Below are 22,368 nucleotides of genomic sequence, written 5' to 3'. Positions count from 1 at the left end.
TGTCTTCCTTAGGTTCTCGCACATGACAACCTTTGCTTCTGACCAACCATCTTTAAAAATAGAAATTTAGATCTTTTGTCATTCATTCTCCATCATCCATTTTAGGGTTAGGTTGGATTAGGTAGGATTCAATGAATCTACCCATCATTTCATTTCATTCCCTTCTAGTAACTTCTCCTTCAATCCTCTTTGAATTTGCCTCAAAACGGTTCATCTTGAATTCTGTATCACTAGCTCATCAAGCTTATCTTCCACACGGTTCACAGAATCCAAGAAATCAAACTTGTCAGCTTAGATTCATCGAATTCACGATCTTTCTCATAATGTTGACACTCTGCATTAACTTGCTTCTGATGCTCGGCACATACTGCGTTGCTCGACATCCACTATCAAAACACTTGGCACGAACTAAAGTTTACTGGTGCTCAGCATCAACTAAAGTTTACTCGGCTTACACTATATCACTTGGCTTACACTGAAATTGACTTTGCTCAGCTGATTTTTTGCTCGGCTTACACTAACTTTCCTCGACACCTACTGTGTAGATTGTTAAGGTTGGCAGACATACTTCGTTTAACTTGTTCTAAACTTAATCAGTGTATCCATCCTTTGCAACCTTAAGTAGACTATCAATGCACTATAATATCACTGTCTTAATTGATCTTTGTACTTATTTTCCATATCATAACTCAACTTTTCCTCTAGGTGCTATTGTTACCTCATTTGATCAAATCCTCTTCATCAATCGAACAAATGATAGTACTCAAATCATCTAAGCAATTGTTTTACCAACAATTAACAAGTTTGACATCAGTGAAAAAACAATGATTGAAACACATATTCATACTTGTATCAATCGGTTTTCAATAGACACTCGGTAGTATTTTTGCTGTATCTTATTGGTGAGTAGGAATTAATGTTAGTGAGCTTGGGATATGTTATTAGACTTGTTAGTGCGCCTATGTTAGAGAGTGAGAAGCATTTGGCTATTTTGGAAAGGTTGTTGTTGTGCAATGTGCAGTATATTTTTCTAGCAACCATCAATGTAAAGGAAGCGTATATTTTATCATTGTAAAATATAATATCTTTGTTGTAACATGTGGGAATGTTACTGTAATATTTGTAATGATGCTTATGAAGGTGTAAACTTCTGTAATTAAATGTACATTGGGGAAGCTCTAACAAGATGAGCTAACTAATTATTTGTAAGGGTATAAGGGAAACATATTTTCTTTGGTTGGGTGTGTTGTGATTGAGTTGAGCTTCAAATGAACTGTTTTGGCAAGTAAGTTGTAGATCAACACAATTGAATTTCCACAGTCCATGATAATAGTAATATTGCTTCTGGTTTCAACTATGTGAGATTTATTTAGCATCAACAGGATCACACTCTGTGATCCGTCATCAAGATGAATAAGAGAGCATAAGGTGAAGAGTCAGTCAGTTCATTCTTTTGAATATGTAATCCTAAAAGTTTATCGTTCACATTTGTTGGAGCATTTAGGTAGTGGGTCTACTTGTTTCTTAGTAGCCTTTAATAGGGTTGGAACCTTCTGTTAAGGGTTCAAGGTCTCCTAATACGAATCTGTCCTATAACGGGTATTGTTGTACTAAACGCATTGTATTCGACTCCTACTAGGGTCATATTCTTTCATAAGGAATTTTTATATTAGTACATTATCGTGTGGGTGCCATCCCCACCATGGTTTTCCCTTTGATCAAGGGTTTCCTTAGTCAACAAATGTGTGGAGTTTACTTCTTAACAATTGGTATTAGAGAATCAAATCATCTTTGAGAAGGAAGCTCAACAACTTAAGGAGATCTACGGCTTATAGGAAGGAGAGTCCTAAATTTGATGGTGATAACTATGTCAACTAGAAGAACAATATGCAAAAACATTTAATTTGCTCAGGAATTGAGGTCTGGTTGATTACAAAGAGTGAAATTTAGGTCGAAACAGAGAATGAACTATCTTCAAGCATAGATGAGGACAAAAAGATATTTCAGCATAACATGATTATAAGTGAGGTATTTATTAGTGCCCTATCTGAATCAAAAATTCATTGAAATAAAGGAACTTGACCTAGCACATGATATTTGGATTAAGTTAGAATTTATATGAAGGAGATGAGTACACAAAGAAAGCAAAGTTGCAGATTTGGGAAACAAAGGTAGAAAATGCCAGAATGCAAGAAGATGAGAGTGTTAGAGCATATGTACAAAGGATTATTGAAATTACTACAAAAATAAAAAGTTCAGGAGGAATCATATCAGAAGATAAAGTTTGTCAGAAGATTCTTAGATCCTTAACACCAACTTATGAGAACAAGGTAAATAGGATTGAAGAATTTATTCCTCTTATTAAAGGTTTTAATAGTGAAACATTGATTAGTAAATTGCAAGCTTTTGAAACTGGAAGGTTGAAAGATCCTTTGCCTAGAATTGGAATTGCTTTTAGAGCTAGTGCACATAAAGATAAGAGAGAAATAATCAAGAGTATAAGTGCTAGTAGCGGAAGTCTTGGAGATTATGCAAGTGATTGGGCATGTTCAAGAAGAAAGAAGGATGAATTTGAAGCTTTGGTCGCAGGAAGAGAGCCTAAAGGTAAGGATATTTTCAAAAACAAGTTACCTTTTGTTTGCTATCAAAATAAGAAGATTGGTCATTTTGCTTCTAGATGTTTTACAAAAGAATCTAAAGTAAAACCTAAACCTTACAAATCAAAAGTTTCTAAAGAATGTTTGTATGTTAGTGATGAAGAAATTGAAGTCAAGGATATCAATTTTATAGATAGTGATGATGAACATGAAATAGGATTTGTTGCTATTAAGGAAGAAAGTTGTGTTAAAGAAGAAAAATCATTTATTTCACATGTTGAGAAAAAGAGAACATATTTGATTTTACACTACTAAAATAGTATTCATTTTTTGACGCTCATTGGTCAATTTTTCTACGTGCATTGTTTTTCTACGTGCATTGGTTGATGTTTCTATGAATGACTTTCTTGAAAATTTTTGGTCAATTGATCGATGACCAACTTGTGCTTCTAAATTTCGACGCATCTTGGCGTTGAAAAAGAGGTCAAATGGTTGTAAAAAGTGGCGTCGAAGATCTGATTTTTGACGGTGGCTTAATCATAGTTCGATGAGGATGCTATGACATCGATGAGGTCCTCGTCGAAATTATCCATTGAGTGTTGAGATTTCAACCATTTTGGTGTTGAAAAAGACTTGGTTCGACAAGGATGCTATGTCCACGATAAGGTCTTCGTTGAACTTCTCATTGAAAGTTCGACGAGGACAACGTCGAAAGTGTCCAACGAGACCCAAAATTTTAATGACAATAGTTTATTTAACAAAAAAATTGGTATGCAATTATGAGATGCCAATTTTGGTTTGTAATTACAATTTTTTGTGTATCAACTTGTTGTTTATCAAGTGGAATCCAATACCTAATCAGTTTGAAACTTTGATAAAATACTGATTAACTGTAAACTTTATCACTGTTCAAGTCAGAAGTTTATCATTTGAAATATGTCATTGTTATCCTCTAAGGTACAAGATCAAATCTAATCCATCTATCATCCATATCAAAATCTATAGATCGACCATTCCTCAAGCCATTTCTAGGATTAAGAATAAGACGCAAGGAAAATTTATGATACTAAAATAAGACAGCACATTTCCTTATCACAATATCAACCTTATCACACAATATTAAAAAAGGTTTATTTTGGTGAGTTTGTGTTCTATTTTCCCTCATATTTTGCTTACCTTAGCTCAATTGGAGGTGTAACTAGGTGTAGAATAGGAATTTTGTTTATTGTTAGTGTGAATGCAATTGCATGCTTTCAAAAAAGCACATAGCACCAAATGTTGCAAAGAAAGAAAATAAAAGAGGTGAATCAGCTAGATTTTGATTTTGATTTTAAAAACAAAGGTCAAATTGTTGATTGCTCATTCAGTTGAATAAGTTTTAAGATTAAAGCAGTTAAGAGTGTGTAAGAATAGAAAAGTTAACTTAGTTTTATACAAAATGAACTATTTTACAACATGTTTTTAAAACAAATACAAAGTTTAAAAGAAAATGTTACCAGCATATACACATTTTGTGTAACATTGACATTTTCTCAATTGTTTAAGAATTTTGTCAAAGTGTACTTTTAATCCAAGTGGAAAATTTACATGCCTTTTACACTAAAATATGCTGGCACTTGTCCTGAATGGAGGTACAAGGGTCATATTAGTAAGAAATTTCTTGATAGAGAATGAACAATGCATAACACAAACAACTTCATAATATAGTATCAATTGAAGCGAATCATGAACAAAATCCAGAGATACAATAGGTTGTATAGGTAATGGTTGTACATACACATAAAAGACAAATTACAAACCAGAACCGCTTTTATACAAAATGTGGATAAGAGGATGAAGTCCATGAAGCACACCAAAAATTTGATTAAATGATTTATGATCTTGTTCATGTTTGAAGTCCATCTTCTCTGTTATGCATCTAAACATTCATTATATATTGCTACTACAAACATATAGTGAATCTGAAACAGAAAAGAATACATTACATTTGCAAACTTCATCACTGTTTGTTTTAAAAACCATTGTCATGACTCAATTTCAGATTTCCTATAAATATAAAATTATAATTTACAAAAAAAGGTTTGACATACCCGGTCTCTCACAAATGCTGCTGAACCTCTTGGAAATGCAGTTCAAATATTTCATTAGAGGACTCAAATGTTTCCTTGGATGTATTGTAGTACTGAAACTCCTCTGGTAAAGAAGTCTGCATTAAGATATTGTAGCTGCCCACTTCCAGTGTCTCCTCTCCTGATACAACAAACTTACCTGAAAAAACAAACCCACCTAATATCAACTCACCATAATCACTGCTAAACAACATAATATTTTTGGATGATATGTGAAAACAATTTCTTAGATCTAACACATGAGTTAATTTGAATTGTGACAAAGTTGAACACATCTTATACCATCAAAAAGATCTGAAAAGAACACTTGATAGATCTAACATACAAGTTCATTTGAATTGAGACCAGCTTGAAAACATCTTATACCATCATAAACATCTGAAAATGAAGCACAAAAGATCTAACATATAAGTGAAATCACACTGACTCCTCAGTAGTAGGAAATTGTTCCACGAGGAGCTGAATTTCTTTCTTGTAAGAATCACACTCACTCAACTTCTGTAACTCAATTTCCATATGCAATGGAGAATTCACATTAAGAGCTTGTAATCTAGCTCTGGCATTCAGACCATCAAATGAGGTTAAATTGGGTTTATTGAATTCTTGAATATTCTAGGCATTGGGAAATGAATGGTGAGGTGGGCTTGAAGCATTTGGCAATCAAAAGCCATTTGGTGTAGAGGATTGTGTTCCATTCAAAAGCCATTCAAACATCTTTCATTTTGGGTGATGTGGTCCTTTCAACTCCTCAAACTAAAGACCAATGGGATTGTATACATGAACCCCATGCAATGTGAAAGGTGCAAGCACATTCTAGAATGAGAGGAGGATTTGGGGTAGTCGTGGAAAGTTGTAGGCCCTTTGTTTAAAATGATTCCCGTGACAAATAGAGGTTGCGATTTGGAAGAGAATTTTGTGGGCAATAAATAAGCTTTACAAGACATCCACAGTATATGGTCAAACAACACCATATGCTGAATTCATCCGCCCATTTTACTCGATCATTTTTGTGGAGCAATAGTACAATTTTTCTAGTCATTTATATGTATAGTTTTCTCATTCATTCATTTATTCATTTAGGGCTTAGGGCTCAAGTGAATATATATTTTGTCTCTTGTTGTGCCCTTATCACCTATGTCTCTGCAATGATCTTTTTCAAGATTAAATTAGAATATTGCAATTAAATTAGGGTTCATATAAATTCTATTACATTAAGCCAGAGATGTGATGGTATTGTTCTAAATGTGTTGCTAGATTATTTATCAATCATGAGAGTTGATGGCTTATTACCATTTATGGATGAATGGTCTCTCTTCAAGGCACGATCGACATTAAGGTTTCCCTCTTTACCTTCCAGCTTGCTTCAATGGAGTATGATCCACAGAACTATAGGGTTTATTTGAAAGTGTCTGCTTTGGAGTGTGCATTCACAATGACAACAAGGACCTCCATATGTTTTTTTATTGAAAACAATCATGTTTGGCAATGTGGGTGGATTAAAACTACCGGATCCATGCCAGATTTGTGGGAGAGAGAATACAAGGGGGCTGATTGAACACTTCGTAAAATTGCTTGTGCATGGAGAGATTTTGTTAAATCTTTAGATAAAAATTATTATCTATAGTTGCAACCCTAGAATTAGGGGGAATGCGATTTCTAAGAAACCTTACTTTATATCTATAAATAAAGTAGAAATCTTAATAGATCGATCAAACAATGACACATGAAGCGAAAGATTTAGACAAGGAAGAAAACGGAAAGGAAAAGTGGACTTACTTGTGGTTTGGCAACGTGCACAACTCACTCCCTTCCTCCCGCTCATGATCTGCCTAAAACATAATGAATTTTCACTCTTCTATTTTTGTTTATATCCTAATTTTGTAAAAAAATCGACACTAAACTTAATGAATTTCGACGTTTTCGGGACATAATAAAAAAAAGTGAATTTCACAATCCAAAATGGCCTAACGTTGAAAATGGATGTCGAATATGGAGGCCAAATTTAGTAGTGATAGATGGTGGTCGTTCACATCACATGACAGGTGAGGGAGATAAATTTGTTGAATTTTAAGAGCTATAATCTAGGTGTTGTTACAGTTTGTAACAATGCACCTTGTCTTATAAGAAGAAAAGGTTCTATAACTCTTGATGGTAAGACTAACATTGATGATGTATATTTTGTTGATGGATTGGACAATAACTTGTTAAGTGTTGGACAACTTGTTGATAAGGGTTATCATTTGCAATTCACTAATAAGAAATGTTCAATTAAGGATAAGCATGGAAATGAGATTGCCACAGGAACAAGAGGCAAAGGTAATGTATTTCAGTTGAATCTCACCAAGATAAGTTGTCTTGTTGTAAAAGTTGATGACATTTGGTTATAGGATAGAAGATTTTGTCATATAAATTTTGATAATATAGTGAAGTTGAGTAATTCTAATGCGGTCAGAGATCTACCTAAGATTGTGAAACCTTCTAACATGATGTGTAAGGAATGTGTAATGGCTAAGCAAAAAGGGGTACACTTCCGAGCAAAAATTTTACTACTTTAGAGAAGTTGGAGATTGTTCACACAAATCTATGTGGACCTACAAAGACAAGAACATTCTATGGTGAAAGGTACTTTATTCTTTTAATTGACGATTTCACTAGGATGATGTGGGTTTCCTTCTTGAGAGAAAAATCTGAAGCTTTTTATAAATTCAAGATCTTTAAGGAAAAAGTTGAGAATGATTCAGGAGTAAGGATAAATTTAAGGTGTGACAGAGGTGAATAGTTTACTTCTAATCAACTCAATGCATTTTGTGAGGACAATGGTATTTGCAAGCAAAGTTCAACACCTAAGACACCACAACACAATGGTATAGCAAAGAAAAGAAACATAACAGTTAGTGAGGCAGCAAGAGTGATGTTGCTTGAGGGTAAGGTATCGCATGTACATTGGAGAGTAGTTAATATTGCAGCATACAACATGAACAGAGTTAAGATCAGGCAAGTAATAGGTAAAATACCTTATGAGCTTTGGTTTGATCATACACCTACAGTTAAGTATTTCAGAATTTATGGAAGCAAATGTTATATCAAAATAGATGGTGAAATAGGGAAATTTGATTCTAGAAGTGATGAAGGCATATTCCTTGGACATTCAACTAAGAGCGAGGCTTATAAATGCTATAACTTGAGGTTAAAGAAAGTTGTTGAAGTTGCAAAAGTCAGAATTGATGAGAGATTTCAGGTACAAGAGAGATCTTTTGAGTATGAGTCTGATGATGATTCAAATAAGACTAGCACAAGTCAAAGATCAGTACAAAACAGACTGCAAAACATGAATTATTCTTTGAAATTAATAATGGAATTTGAGTTTTGATTGAAGAATATAGTACACCTAAGTATGTTGCTAGAAACCATCTGATGAGCTGATTATTAGAGATCCAAGCAGAGGACTATTAACAAGAAAGGTAAGAGATGAGATTTGCTTGATTTTATAGATTGAACCTAAGAGTATTGATGAAGCATGTAAAGATGAATCATGGTTTAATGCTATGCAAGAAGAACTTAAGCAGATTGAAAAAAACAATACATGAGGATTAGTACTTAGGCATAAAGATATGAATGTTATAGGAACAAAATGGCTATTCATAATCAAAATGAATGAGCAAGGAGAAGTGACAGGGGAACAAAGTAAGATTTGTATGTAAAGGCTATTCACAAGAAGAAGGTATTGACTTTGAAGAAACCTTTGCCCCAGTAGCAAGATTGGAAGTAGTAAGATTGTTTTTGGTTTATGCATCTAACAAAAATTTCAAAGTGTATAAGATGGATGTTAAGTCAACTTTCTTGAATACTGACCTTGAGGAAGAAGTCTACATTTAGCAACTTGATGGATTTCCTTTAACATAACAAGAAAAAATGGTATGCAAATTGAAGAAAGCACTAAATGGATTGAAGCAAGCACCTAGAGCTTGGTATGTGAGGTTGATAAACACTTGTTAAGTCTGAGATTTAAGAAAGGTAATGCACAAAGTAATTTGTATTCGGAAGTTAATTTTGACGGTTTATTGATTATTCAAGTATTTGTGGGTGATATCATTTTTGGAGGAAATGATGAGGTAGGCTATAAGTTTTCTGATGAGATGAAAAGTGAATTTGAAATGTCTATGATTGGTGAGATGAAGTACTTTTTGGGATTGTAAATAACGCAAACAAAAGATGGTATCTTTATATCTCAAACTAAGTACCTTAAGAAATTGTTGTTAAGATTTGGCATGGAAAATTGCAAACCAGTTGGAACACCTATGGTTACAAGATGCAAGTTGACTAACAAAGATGATTTGCCTAATACTGTGCAAACAAGGTATAAATCTACGATTGGTGGCTTACAGTATTTGACTCATACAAGGCCTGGTATTGCTAGTGCAATTGGAATTGTAGTAAGGTATCAAGGAAATCCTAAGAAAACACATCTTAGATATTTGAAGGGAACATTGGAATTTGGCTTATGGTATGACAGACCTAATGATTTTATATTGCATGCATATTTGATGCTGATTGGGTAAGAAATGTAGATGACAGGAAAAGCTCAAATGGAGGAGCATTTTTCCTTGGAGGAAGGTTAGTATCTTTCGTTGAGCAAGAAACAAGATTGTATTTCTCTGGCTACAACAAAAGTAGAATATGTAGCAGCAACAAACAATTGTAACCAAATAATGTGGATGAAACAGGTGCTAAAGGATATTGGTATTACATTCTTTGAACCTACTATAATGCATTGTGAGAACACAAATACAATTAACATGTCTAGGAATCCACTTTTACATTCTAAGACTAAGCATATTGCAGTCATGTATCATTTTTGGAGAGAGGTCATTGAGAAGGAAATTAGATTGGAATATGAGCACAAAAGAGAAGATATAAAATATATTTACCAAACCACTGGCTAAAGACACCTTTGAGTACTTTAGAGGTATGCTTGAGGTAATGGCCCCACCTAGTGCAAAATAATTGGTGTAGATTTGCATCTATCCAATTTATTCAGTGCATACTTATTTGCCTGGACGTGTTGCTTGTTAAACTCCTTAGGGGGAGAGATCGCAGTGAGAAGAGCTAATCCTAGAGCTCTAATGTAATGATTTTTGCATAGCAATGTTTGTTGGCTCTTGACATGTTTTTGGTTGTAGATTGCCTAGATCCAATACATGTATTTTGATGAAGATTATCATCGAAAAGGGAGAATTTCAGAAGATCAATTGATATTTGACATATTGACACCTTTTCCATTGATGTGAAGGGGGGAGTCATAGTTCAGTGAAAAACCAAGTGAAAATCATGCAGGAATGTATCAGAGTTGAAGGATATTTAGAAAATCTTATAAAGTTGTGAATAGGATATAGGTTACTTTTGGATTGATGGTTTTTTTCCATGTGTTGCAATCAATGCCAAATGGAGATATTATTAAGAATTGAGGTCTTTGTTGGCACTTGGATGTATTGTTTCGATGTTGTATTGATGACTAGTTTTGTAATTGATGACAACATATGTTTTTGTGATCATGACAGACACATTTTGTATATTGTAGGTTAATTATCAGTACAACGAAGTTTGTTGGTAACGACATTTGGTATGCGAGCTTAGATTTGTGTTGCAAAATGAGTATAGGCATCATGTTTATGTTCGTTCAGTTTTATGTTATGTTGTGAATAAGTTACAACTTGTTTGGTAATGATTGGTAGTAGACCAGTATATAGGGAATGATGACAGAGACGAGTATTTTTGTTGCATCTTTTTGGCAAGCATGAATTCATGTTAGCAAGCTTGGGATATGTTAGAAGACTCTCTAGTGTGCATATGTTTGAGAGTGAGAAGCATTTGGGCTATTCTGGAAAGGTTGCTATTGTGTAACGTGCAGTATATTTTACTGGCAGCCAGTAGTGTTGAGGAAGCATATATTTTATCATTGTAAAATATAATATCTTTGTTGTAACATGTGGAAACTTTATTGTAATATTTGTAATGATGCTTATGAAGCTGTGTATGCCTTAGCATGGACCTATGTAATCAAATGTACAATGGGGAAGCTCTAACAAGCCGACCTAATTAATTATTTGTAAGGGTATAAAGGAAAGATATTTTCCTTGGTTGGGTTTGTCATGAATATGATTGATTGGTATAGATGCAAACTTTTATACTCGATGACCATAATGCTCCTTTGCCTCACACCAAGTGGTTTCCCACAAGAGATATTGGCTTTGTCATGGAAATGCCATAAGCATAACCAAGGGAACATAGATGGTGAGTGTAAAATCTTGGGGTGATCCGGGTAGTCCACTAGGATCGATCCTTGCACCAAGAAGTTGAGCGGCTAAAAAAGGTAGTTACTAACTTAGGGTGTTTAGATAGGGCTTCCGTTCATAGTGTTCCTCTTGCTCCCAATTACGGGACACCTCACCTTGCGATGAGTAACCGATCTCGCGATCACAAGAGTACCTTAAGCATTCTTGCCTAGTGATCTCCCTATGGTCGAAATCCCATAAGCGATCACACTAGGCGAAGACAAACACTACGTCTACCAAAGTTTTGTGTCCTTGGTAGCCTTGAGTTTATAGTGGGTTGGAAGAGCCAAGTAATCGGCTTGTCCCCACTTGGGTCGTTCCTCTCAGGTTGTCCGAGAGCAGGCCCTCTAAAGGATTCTAACTACACAAAGTGGATCAAATTTTGGAAGTCAAGATTTCTGGTTCACCACAAGGGTGAAGAGCATACTCTCCTATTCCAATCATTTTCTCCCAAACATGCCAAGAAGATTCAGTTACCCCTTGCTTTTGAAATCAAATGGCAAGTCAAGATTTCTGATTCACCACAAGGGTGAAGAGCATACTCTCCTATTACCAAAAGACTCCAATCACAAGTTTTATGTACCTAAAAATAAACAACTAGTATGTGTCGCACATGTAAAAGTAAAGAACAAGCAAAATTGGGTTTTTATGCATTGGGCAGCCCTGCAAACAATCGTTAGTAGCCCTTGTGCATTTGAAGCTTTGACATGCGTTCTTTTTATGCAATATTTCAAATTTTTTTTTTTCATAAGGATGGCAACCTGTAATCACAACTTGTTAGCACCAAAAGTTAGTGTGAAATAACATAAAAATCTGCAATAAAAAGTGGTGAGTTGCCTCAAAAATCCAATTTATCTTCCAACCAAGTACATGCAAAGAAAGTGCAAGTTAATCACAAATGCTCTCATTTTTACTCTTTGGTTTTGACCTAGTCAACAAGATTGGACTTGTTTGCTATGATTTCAGATCCAAAAATAGAAATGAAAAGAAGAGACCCCTACTAAAAATCAGAGAGCTTTCCAAAAATGTAAGAAATTCAAAAAAATCTCTTCATTTGCTCCCTAGAGATCAATTTTGTCAAAACAGGCCAAATTTATCAAATCAAGTTTTTGATCCTTAATACGACCTCAAAATTCAAAACACAAAGAAAGAACCCCCATTAGAATTCAAAAACCTTTCTGAAAATGTAAGTTTTTCCAAAAAATGCACTGATTTGCGATTAGAAACAGCTTTTTATGAAAAACAAAGAAAAACTCATAACTCCCAAAAATCACGTCAAAATGCTCTGAAAATCGGACTGAGACATTTTGAGCACATACCCAACTTGCAAAAAAAATTTCAGAACCAAAATCCAAGCGGTTTAAAAGATATGATCAAATCTTTAAATCAACTAAGTTTTTGGCCTTCAAACCAATCTACTTATGGGTTGGCCTTAAAACCAAAGTGATAATTCTACAAACGCATTTGATTAGATCCAATATGCTGCTGTAAAAAACCAAAGATGAAAAATAAAAGCAAATGGAGCTAAAAACTTGATTCAAGCCCCACGGTGGGCGCCAAAAATGTACACTCGAAAGTGTCACACTCTAAACCATTCTATCCAAACGATTCCATGAGTTGGAATGCTTGGATGCCGGCTTAGAGCTCCCTATCCACGGAGTGCAAGGAGTTAGTATTTCAGCATGAAGGCTCTCAGCCAAGCCTTAGAAATGTACTTCTTGCTAGTAAACCATGCAACGGGAGGTTCTTTGAGACAAGAGCAAGAGTGCAAATATCTTCAAGGAATCCCTCAAGAATGCAATGCAAGTATGGAAACTAAGCTAAGATGATAATGCAAAATGCAGCTATACTAAGCATGTATGAGATTGTTACAAAACCAAATATTTAAACTATGTGAGATTATTGCAAGAAATCAAAGTTAAACTAAAATGCAACTATGCTAAGAATGCCGTATGATCTTATGCTAATGTGATGGAATGAGAGAATGAGACAAGAAATGAGAAGTTCTCCACAAAGCTCCAAAGAAACCTGTTAGAAAACTTGCAGCATAACAATATTCAAAATGAGGATGGATCCTTTGAGGGGGAAAGCTCTCTCCCTTTTAAAGATGTACGGACGGTGGAGATCAAGATGAAGATGGTGGATGATCAAAGGTTGAATTCGAAAATAGGAGTGATCCATGTGCACACACAAGTCAACCAATAGAATATAAGTTGACTTGTCACATAAGACAAAAAGTCTCACAAGCCTTTTCTTTTAATTGTAAAATAGAAAAAGGACTTTATGTGTGCACTTTAAGTGGGTTAGAAGAATGGGGTCTTTGCCTTTTCTTTTAATTGTAAAATAGAAAAAGGACTTTATGTGTGCACTTTAAGTGGGTTAGAAGAATGGGGTCTTTTATTTAATTAAAAGGGGACATGTTCTTTTAATCAAATAATGAACTTAGGATAGCATAGTCAACTATAGGTTATAATCAAATAAATTGATTATTAGCAATTTGGTCTAGGTAAATGATTAAATTAATTTAGCCAAAATGCTGAGAAGGGGGCTAATAGTCTAGATGACCATTTTTAGGTGATTACACTAACAAGCCGACCTAATTAATTATTTGTAAGGGTATAAAGGAAAGATATTTTCCTTGGTTGGGTTTGTCATGAATATGATTGATTGGTATAGATGCAAACTTTTATACTCGATGATCATAACAGAGCAATGGTAATGTTGGACGATTGAGGTGAGCTTCAAAGGAATTGTTTTGGCAAGTAAGTTGCAGATCAGTTAGTTCATGATTTTGGATGTTATCCTGAAAGTTTATCTTTCATATTTGCTAAAGCATTTAGGCACTGGGTCTAATTGTTTCCTATCAACCTTTAATAGGGTTTGAACCTTCTAACAAGGGTTCGAGGTCTCCCAACAGGGATTTGTCCTCTAACTGGGATTGTTGTGCTAAATGTATTGTATTTGACTCCTAACAGGGTCACTCCCTTTCCCAAGGAATTTATATATCAATACATTATCTTGTGGGTGCCATTCCCACTGGGGTTTTCTCTCTGATCAAGGGTTTCCATAGTCAACAAATCATTGTGTTATGGTCTATGGTTTGTTGTTCTAGATCAAATTTATAAGTTTGGTTTTGATTATAGTTGTTTGCAATTGATTCACCCCCACTAGTTGTGTGTAGACTTTTCTTCTTAAGTGAATAGCCTCTTGTTGGTAGAAGTTGGTGAATATCATGCAGGTGAACATTCTGCCATTGTCTGTCAATTCTTTTTAGCATTCTTATGTGTTTGTTTATCAACTAGATATTTAAGCATCTAGAAAAAACTACAAGAGATTGAGATTTTTTTTCATGAAATGAACCCTCACTTTCTTGAATAGTCATCTACGACAGGCAAAAAATATCTAACTCCACCTATGGGCATGGTTCTAGAGTAACCTAATATGTCAATGTAAACAAGATCTAATAGACCTTGTACTCTCTAGGATTGCTTCTTTGAAAAAGGCAATTGTCTTTGCTCTCCCAGTTGACAACCTTCATATTCATGGTGTTGATTTTGTACTATAGGAAGAGCATGGACCATATTAGTCTTGGTTAACTTAGCTAGTTAGTGATAATTTAGATGATCATATCTCTTGTGCCAAAGTGCATCACCTTTATCTTTTCTTGCTAAAGCATATGAGTTTGATGTACTTATGTCCACGAGTTTGTACAAACTATTGCCATCAAATGAAATATCCCAACTAGATATTTACCCATTTCTTTCTCAAAATAATATTCAGAACATAAAGATATGAAGTTGAATTATAAATCAACAATATAAAACCATAGATTCTAATAAAATCCCTTGAATATGCTATTGCATTATACATCAGTAGTACAATAACCAACATTCAAGATCCAATCTTAAACATAGATTTACAGTCAAATTGGAATACTAAGAAAAGAACCTGTAAGCACATGCGAGACACCTGATGTGATGTCTCCACGAACAATGGGTTTGCGTCCACTATCTCTCGGCACGAGGGTTTTCATCCTCTCGTTGGCTGAAAGCTGAAGCTTTCCGAATAACTCTCACAAGAGAGAAACTGAAATCTAAATCATAAACCAAGCATATCTCAATGAATGAGACTCTCCTTTTTAATCCTCAAAGCTATGACTCTTCGACTCCCTTCCTGTTTTTTCGTCTTATCCTCCCTTGTCACTTTTAGCCTACTTTATAATATTAAATTGTCCATTTATAAATTTAATTTGTGCTCTTATAGTCAATTTTTAATATTATATGGATATGTCTTTAAAGTTTCTAATGTCCCAAAAAGGGGACATTACAAATCTTCCCTCCTCGAGATTGCTTGTCCTTAAGAAATCAGTACTAGGATCCCATATGAATCTATAGGTAGCTCTGTAGCCCAATTTGAAAACAAATCCTACCACATTGCGAAGCAAGGTGTCCAAATGCAATCCATTCATCAACCAGATCCCTAGATCCTATATTAATCTATGAAGTATTGTTGCATCTGTAGGCTATACAACTCTGATTATCATTGCATCTTGTCTCAAATTGAGTAGAACTACAAGAAAATCTTCAACAAGCCATAGGTACATATGGTCAACACCTGGATCCCAAACCATCTCACATGCATGTTCAACCAGAACAACTTGATGTGTGCTAGCATCATATACAAGAAGATCCGTAGTTCAACTGAGAATCTCAAGCACCATTGTGGTCAAATAATTGTGGGAACTCAACTGTGTGCCAACCAACTCCTGGAAACATTACAAACGATGGGAATGTTCCTCTTTGATCCCACAAACAAGAGGGCCATCCACCTTCCCAACTATCTGTACTGTATTGCTGCTTTGTGCCCATAGTGGGTGGAGTACACTAGCTACTCAATTGCCACAACGCTGCCCCTCTCACTGTATTCACTCTAGCTATACTGCTCGCCACATCTCTATGCCAAGCTGATTTGTAATCAGCATTATGTCCCTCTGTGAAGGCAACAACCTCTTGGTTACCACAATTGTCAATCCGGAACTCCTGACCAAAATCAATAAGTGTGCTATCATCAGACTCGAATAGCGGGTTCTCCATTATCCAATCAACATCTACTTCAAACAAGGGGTTGTTTACATGCTGAATGTGATTTGAAGTTTTGGTACTTAGTCTTTTGGGACAATTATCCAAGTCATAAGTTTGCTGAATGCTATCAAGTTCATTACTTACTTCTTGGAAAAACCCCTGCCTTTTTTTACTCTCATGCTCTCGAGAATGGTTTGTGGTCCCGACCTGATTTTATGCTTCCTGAAAAGCAATTTGCTTTTCCTCCAATGCCTTATGAGCATACTTAAGCTCTCTGTTGAGCTCCATGCTCTCATTCTCTCCTTTACTCAACTGATCAAAATATATTCCAGCAAGCTTAAGAATATAATACCTGTCAGAGAGCAAACATAAATAATCTGATTTCATAGATTGAATGATTGTTTTGACTACCTACAAATCAGCAATAAGCCAATCTCCTTCCACTCCCTTTTGAGCCTTCTTATAGAGATCCTCAGTCATCCTCTGAGTGCTGTTATAACGCACCAAAGATGTCACAACCATGTCTTCACTAACCTTTAGTTGGTTCTTTAAGGCATGCATCTCAATATTGTCATATTGAAGCAGCTCATCATCTTGTAGTGTCATTTTGGATTGTTCATATGATCCATCATACAAAGACTCCAACATACTATTACTTTGAGTACAGCCGGCCTCATCAACATGTTTGTCAAAGCTAACCACCAAAACATCAACGTAGAAACTTGTATGTTCCTTATCCACATTTGAAATTATCTTATCTACATTTTTCTTGCATTTGTTTGAACTTCTTTTGCCTCTTCGTTATTGCAATTCTCACAAACAGAATCGGGTGTACCAGTGTCCTCACATGTCAAGCAAATTTGTTCCTGCCTCATAGGAATTCCTTTAACTTGTAAACCCTTTAAGTTCTTCACTATCAGTTGCAAAAATTTCTTTAACACCACATCATTATAGGCTGTTGTAGGACATGTTATTTGCATAATCTCATTGAGACAAGAAGCAACCACAAGGTTAACCCGTTTATTTGGATGCTCCATAAACCTGGGCTGGACCAGGGTCACCATTGAAGGTTGTAAAGCCCAATTTAAGATTCTACAATCTGCCTGCTCTACATTGGTCAAATAAGTATCTATCTCTTCCAATTTGGAGAGAACATCATTTGAGGACTCCATGTGTTCTAGTTGTAACCCAAGGACGTATAATTGACCCAATCGTTTTTCTTTCTGCAAGTCTCTTAGCTGAGGACCATTGAATGTAATGTTAAATTCCTCTGAAAAAACGTTTTTCAGATCTTCCATTGTTCAGTTCTCAAAGGACCAAAAACTACCCCAATCTAATATATGTTTACCGCATATGTTAATTAAGAAATGCACCCAGATAATGAACACGAACAACAATAACAGTATTCCTTTATTCCCATATGCCAAAAGATTACATTATGCTTCATAAGATGCTTTACAATGATCCCAGATGGGGTATAAATACTTTCCGCCAAACTTTCCAGAAGAGGTCTGTCGGCTACAAAACAATCCTAATCTACCCGTCGGCTACCAAATACACAATCTCCGATGGCATAACCCAGTCGGCTACTAAATACAAAATCTGCGTGACACTCCATTGAAATTTAAACTCGAAGGGCAAAGTACTTCAGAAATATATTTTCCATTCATAATATCATTGTTGTGAATTTGATTGGTGGAGAAAGATTCAGCATGTTGCAGTGAAGAAAATGCAAGATGCAATCCTTAATGCCAACCATACATTGAGTGGTATTTTATAACACAATAATGGTAAAGAATTAAACTGCAGGAATCTGAAAGCCACAAGTAAGGGTAATGGGCATGTCATTTCATTGGCATATATTGGCTAGAATTAATCATATCATTTCTGTGCAATATTTCTATAAGTACTTTTAGAACATATTTGCTAATTTAATTTACATAGCTTCATCTTGGGCAACGTACAACTACAACAACAATAATTCAATGCTTTGACAGGTTTACAATGCAGCCTAACGATGAAAGCCTTTTACATTATTAGAAAACCCTTTGAATCCCAGAAAAATATTTGAATTATATGCTCTCAATTACTAAAGACCATACATAACTTTGTCCATTACTCACAGGATTGAGATAAGCATAGAAGTTCTTGCACCTTATTCTTGTTTCCTTATGATTGGCATTCTCTTGTTGGCTGCTCAATTATTCTCCAAACAGATGTTTGAATTGAGAACCTGTTGTGGATATCTCAGAAATGTAAAGCCTATTAGTGTCATTATTAAATTTTGTTGATTGCTCTTTTTATACATGGCATTTTTTTGTAGTTAAGAAAGTTGAACAGTCTGTATTCTTTTTTATATGATGATTGTTAAGTAATTTTTTTGGCAAAATAATATAAAAATGTGAAATATGTTTTAACTTAGTAATCGTAGAGCTCTCCTTTCTTGTTTAATCCTGTATCCTATGACCTTATCTGTTTCTCGTTTCTGATAACATAACACATATATGTACATTTTAGTCTATGGGAGGAATGTGCAGGGTGACCAGTAAACAGGTAGAACAATAACATAACAATTTAAGCTGTTGCTTTCTTTTGCAGGTTGTGCAGCCACCAACTGATAGCATCTCAAGCCTCTCTTTCAGTCCAAAAGCAAACTATTTGGTGGCAACATCCTGGGATAATAATGTTTGTTCTTACTGCCAACAAATTGTGAAACAAGGTTGCATAAACATTACTCATTTAGGATAATAATATTATTCTTATCTTTATATCTAACCAGGTAAGGTGCTGGGAAATTCATAGTAACGGTAGTAGCACGCCCAAAGCAGCAATAACACATGATCAACCAGTGAGTTGTTTCAGATTGCTGCCCTTTTCATATTTCCTGTGTTGGACATTGTTGTGTGTGTCGAAATATAGCAGATATATGCTAATGAATATTGAATTATTAGTTCTTGTGTTGTTTTATCACTATTAAAGTTCTTTGTGTGCTTATTGATTGTATCTAATTTTTTAATGATATAGGTCCTCTGTTCGACATGGAAGGATGATGGCACTGTTGTTTTTTCAGCTGGCTGTGATAAGCAAGTTAAAATGTGGCCTCTTCTCTCTGGTGGTCAGCCAGTGACTGTGGGAATTCATGATGCTCCTATTAAAGAGATTGCGTGGATTGCAGAATTAAACTTGCTTGTAACTGGAGGTTGGGACAAGGCATTAAAGTATGTATGAGAATGATGACTTCTTTTCTTTTTTTCTCTTGTTATTGCCTACATGGAATTAAGAGCCATGTTTCCTTTGATATTCTCACTCACAAGAAAATTTATCACTTGGATAAATATTTAATAAGTTTCTTAAAGATATAAAACAAAAAAATAAATTAATCCTATTGTCTGTTTAAATACTCACCATAGTCTAGTCTCTGTGCAGTGAAATGCTCTTTAACTAACATAATGTTCAATTTGTAACTTATATTCAGTTAATAATATTTCCTCAATCAGTTCACTGGGATGGAAGTTTGAGGGTTTTATTACTTGAGATTCTCAGAACACTGGCTACGTTTGTAATTGATTGAGCATCACAATAACATTTATTCTTTCCTATGCTAACTTTGGACCTAGGATACTGTTGTGCTCCCTATAGCTCTGGAGGGGGATGCGGATGCTCAGGAATGTCGATTTGAATTCGGATGCCCTGTGGATGCGTCCATGAAGCACATCCGAACTCCTACCCTTTTTATTGAGGACCCCAAATATGTCCACAACAATGAGTAAACCAGCGAATCTGTATTCTACATTCCGTTTGGCAGGAGGAAGGCAGCTTCCATATGCTTTCCCTTTTGAGTTTTTTATCAAAGGTCCGATATATATATATATATATATATATATATATATATATATATATATATATAAAATTTTTTTTTTGTAATCCTTATTCTATTCACAAATTGCTGATATAATTTTAAACCATGCCCTCTATAATATTCACGGCAGACAATATTCCTTGTATAGTCCATAGCAATTAAAGTATTATTAATATCAAACTCAAACATTCATTCAGTGCAATTAACGGCACAGTAATCTGTATGTCTCCTACGAAGCTCGGAATAAATAGAAAACCTTGGCAATTTAATATTCGAAACTCTCATATATTTACCGCAATTCCGAGGAATATCAAATATGAGCTTTATAGTAGTCTGCAGAAATTAGCGCTTTATCAATATTAATATTATATTATATATTATTACTCTGTATTCTATAATAGTATGAATTGGCGGTTAATATTTATCACGATCAATGATGAAGTACCTGATTTAATTCTCACACATGCACACACGCACACACAGGCACACACACATGCGCACACACACACACACAGGTGCGTGCATCCAAAACCCTTTTTTTTTCACGCATCTGCGCACCCAATTCTTGCACCCAAATGGGTGTTTTAGCTTTGGACCACGTGTCTACTTCCTGTATTAGGCTGTAATACATTTGTGTTGTGTTTTTGATAAATTTAAATTTTTTTATCATAATAAAATGGTGTACGCCCCAACAATTACATCTTGCTGAATAATTCTGACAAATCACCATGATCAATGAAACCAGCCTAACAACAGATTAGCTTTTCTGTTTGAAGTCTCTTAATTTATTTGCATGGTAACACCAAACCAAACAAAGGCTTGGACACATTAAATTGATAATCTTTCAAGCCATATGACCTCCACTCCTTATTGAACTTACTATGGTCTGTCTCATTATGTGAAGTCCATAATGCTTGCTATATATATATATATATATATATATTTATGTTAGCATGTTGCTCAATTAAATAATGACAAGAGGCTAAAATGAAGCAAAGCTTTGAGCATAATCCTTTAAACCAGATTATGAAAATGTTAATTCTTGTCTCGAGCATCAACATTATTTGCCTGTTGAACATTGCAAATTTCAGCGACTATCAGAATGGCCTTCTCGTTATCTTTATATTTGCAGTGGCTTTATGACTATTAGGTTCCTTTATGAACAATTTCCTTCCCGTGTTGACAGTTTTACTTGGATTAAGCCTACAACTTGCCTCCAACCTTGCTCTGTATTCCACCCATGATAGGCATACTTAGATTCTTAGTGATTACTTATACCTTTCAAACTTCGTCATTCTGCAGATGCTCTAGAGTTTTTAATGGGAGAGTTTTTTAATATTTCTCTCCCTATTCTAACCAGATTTACTTTTGAGTCATATTGCTCCTACTTTTGAGTGCTTGTTTATATAGTTCCTTTCTTTTTTGGAACAAAACTACTGAAAATATTTGGAATATGGATTCTAATTGTGCTCTACATTTTAATTTTGTTTGCTGCTGTGGCAATTGTGTGTTTAGCTTTGAGAGGTTTGTGATTCCAGTCAATGCTTGCTTTGCTTCATTAATAAATACTATTTATTATTTGAATAACTACTATGTTGTGTATAAGGTGTTACCTTTCTTGGAAGCATAGAAGTGTTGGAAATGTAATGATGATCTAGTGACTAAGAGGGGGGGGGGGAGAGAGGGGGAGGGGGGCGGGGGGCGGGAGAAGAATCAGGAATCACTTAAAACATCTTTCACTTAATCCCACTTTATTAGATTATCTAACCTACTTGCATGCATGGAACATAAAGAAATAAAGTAACAACACCATAACACTTTGGCACAATATTTGGTAACCTAGAAACCCTCCAAGGAGAAGGTAAAACTGGGGTGGGGATGACACCTACAATGCTTCACTATTTCAGTAATAAAGTTGGCCTATTAAGGCTTACAATTGATCACTTCTGGTGATCTACTTGGTTAAGAGTAAGTAGGACTACTAGGTCCACATTGTGAAAGGATTTATACAATACAATGAAGTATGCACTCGGTTAAGAGATTCTACAAGGACTGTTAGGTCCACCTTGTTAGAGGATTTGAGATTGATATATCTGTTAGGATGAATCAATAGGTTGATCTCTACAATGCAACTTTGTTTGCTAATGAATATCCTTTGAATAATATATTGATCACTTGACTGTGATAGATGAGTCACTGCTTTGCCTTTGTACTGCTTGATAGCCTCCTAATCAATCTGCTCTTCCATTAGTTTCTAATAAACATGTAACTCAATATTATATCTTTCCTTGGATGAAACAAAGTGTCTTCCTTATATATCGATCCAAATAATAACTCTTCATTAGGTCGGCTACAATAGCACTTCAATAG

At 35.0% G+C, this 22,368-nt stretch overlaps 1 protein-coding gene across 7 annotated transcripts in view; it reads left to right on the top strand.

Moving 5' to 3' along the window:
• Positions 1–22,368, top strand: part of LOC149529463 (protein RAE1-like) — a 283,668-nt gene that overhangs the window by 26,032 nt on the left and 235,268 nt on the right. For all 7 annotated transcript variants that reach the window (XM_089809683.1, XM_089809682.1, XM_089809686.1 and 4 more), the window contains exons 3-5: positions 18,738–18,824; positions 18,919–18,987; positions 19,164–19,357. In XM_089809683.1, the coding sequence (XP_089665809.1) occupies positions 18,738–18,824; positions 18,919–18,987; positions 19,164–19,357 (350 nt within the window). The remainder of the gene's footprint in view (positions 1–18,737; positions 18,825–18,918; positions 18,988–19,163; positions 19,358–22,368) is intronic.

Source organism: Cupressus sempervirens, chromosome 11 (genome assembly GCF_028749045.1).
Source record: "Cupressus sempervirens isolate cs-2001-9-10 chromosome 11, ASM2874904v1, whole genome shotgun sequence".
Lineage (NCBI taxonomy): Eukaryota > Viridiplantae > Streptophyta > Pinopsida > Cupressales > Cupressaceae > Cupressus > Cupressus sempervirens.
The sequence above is the reverse complement of the archived record's forward strand: the minus strand, read 5'-3'. Positions and strand labels throughout refer to the sequence as shown.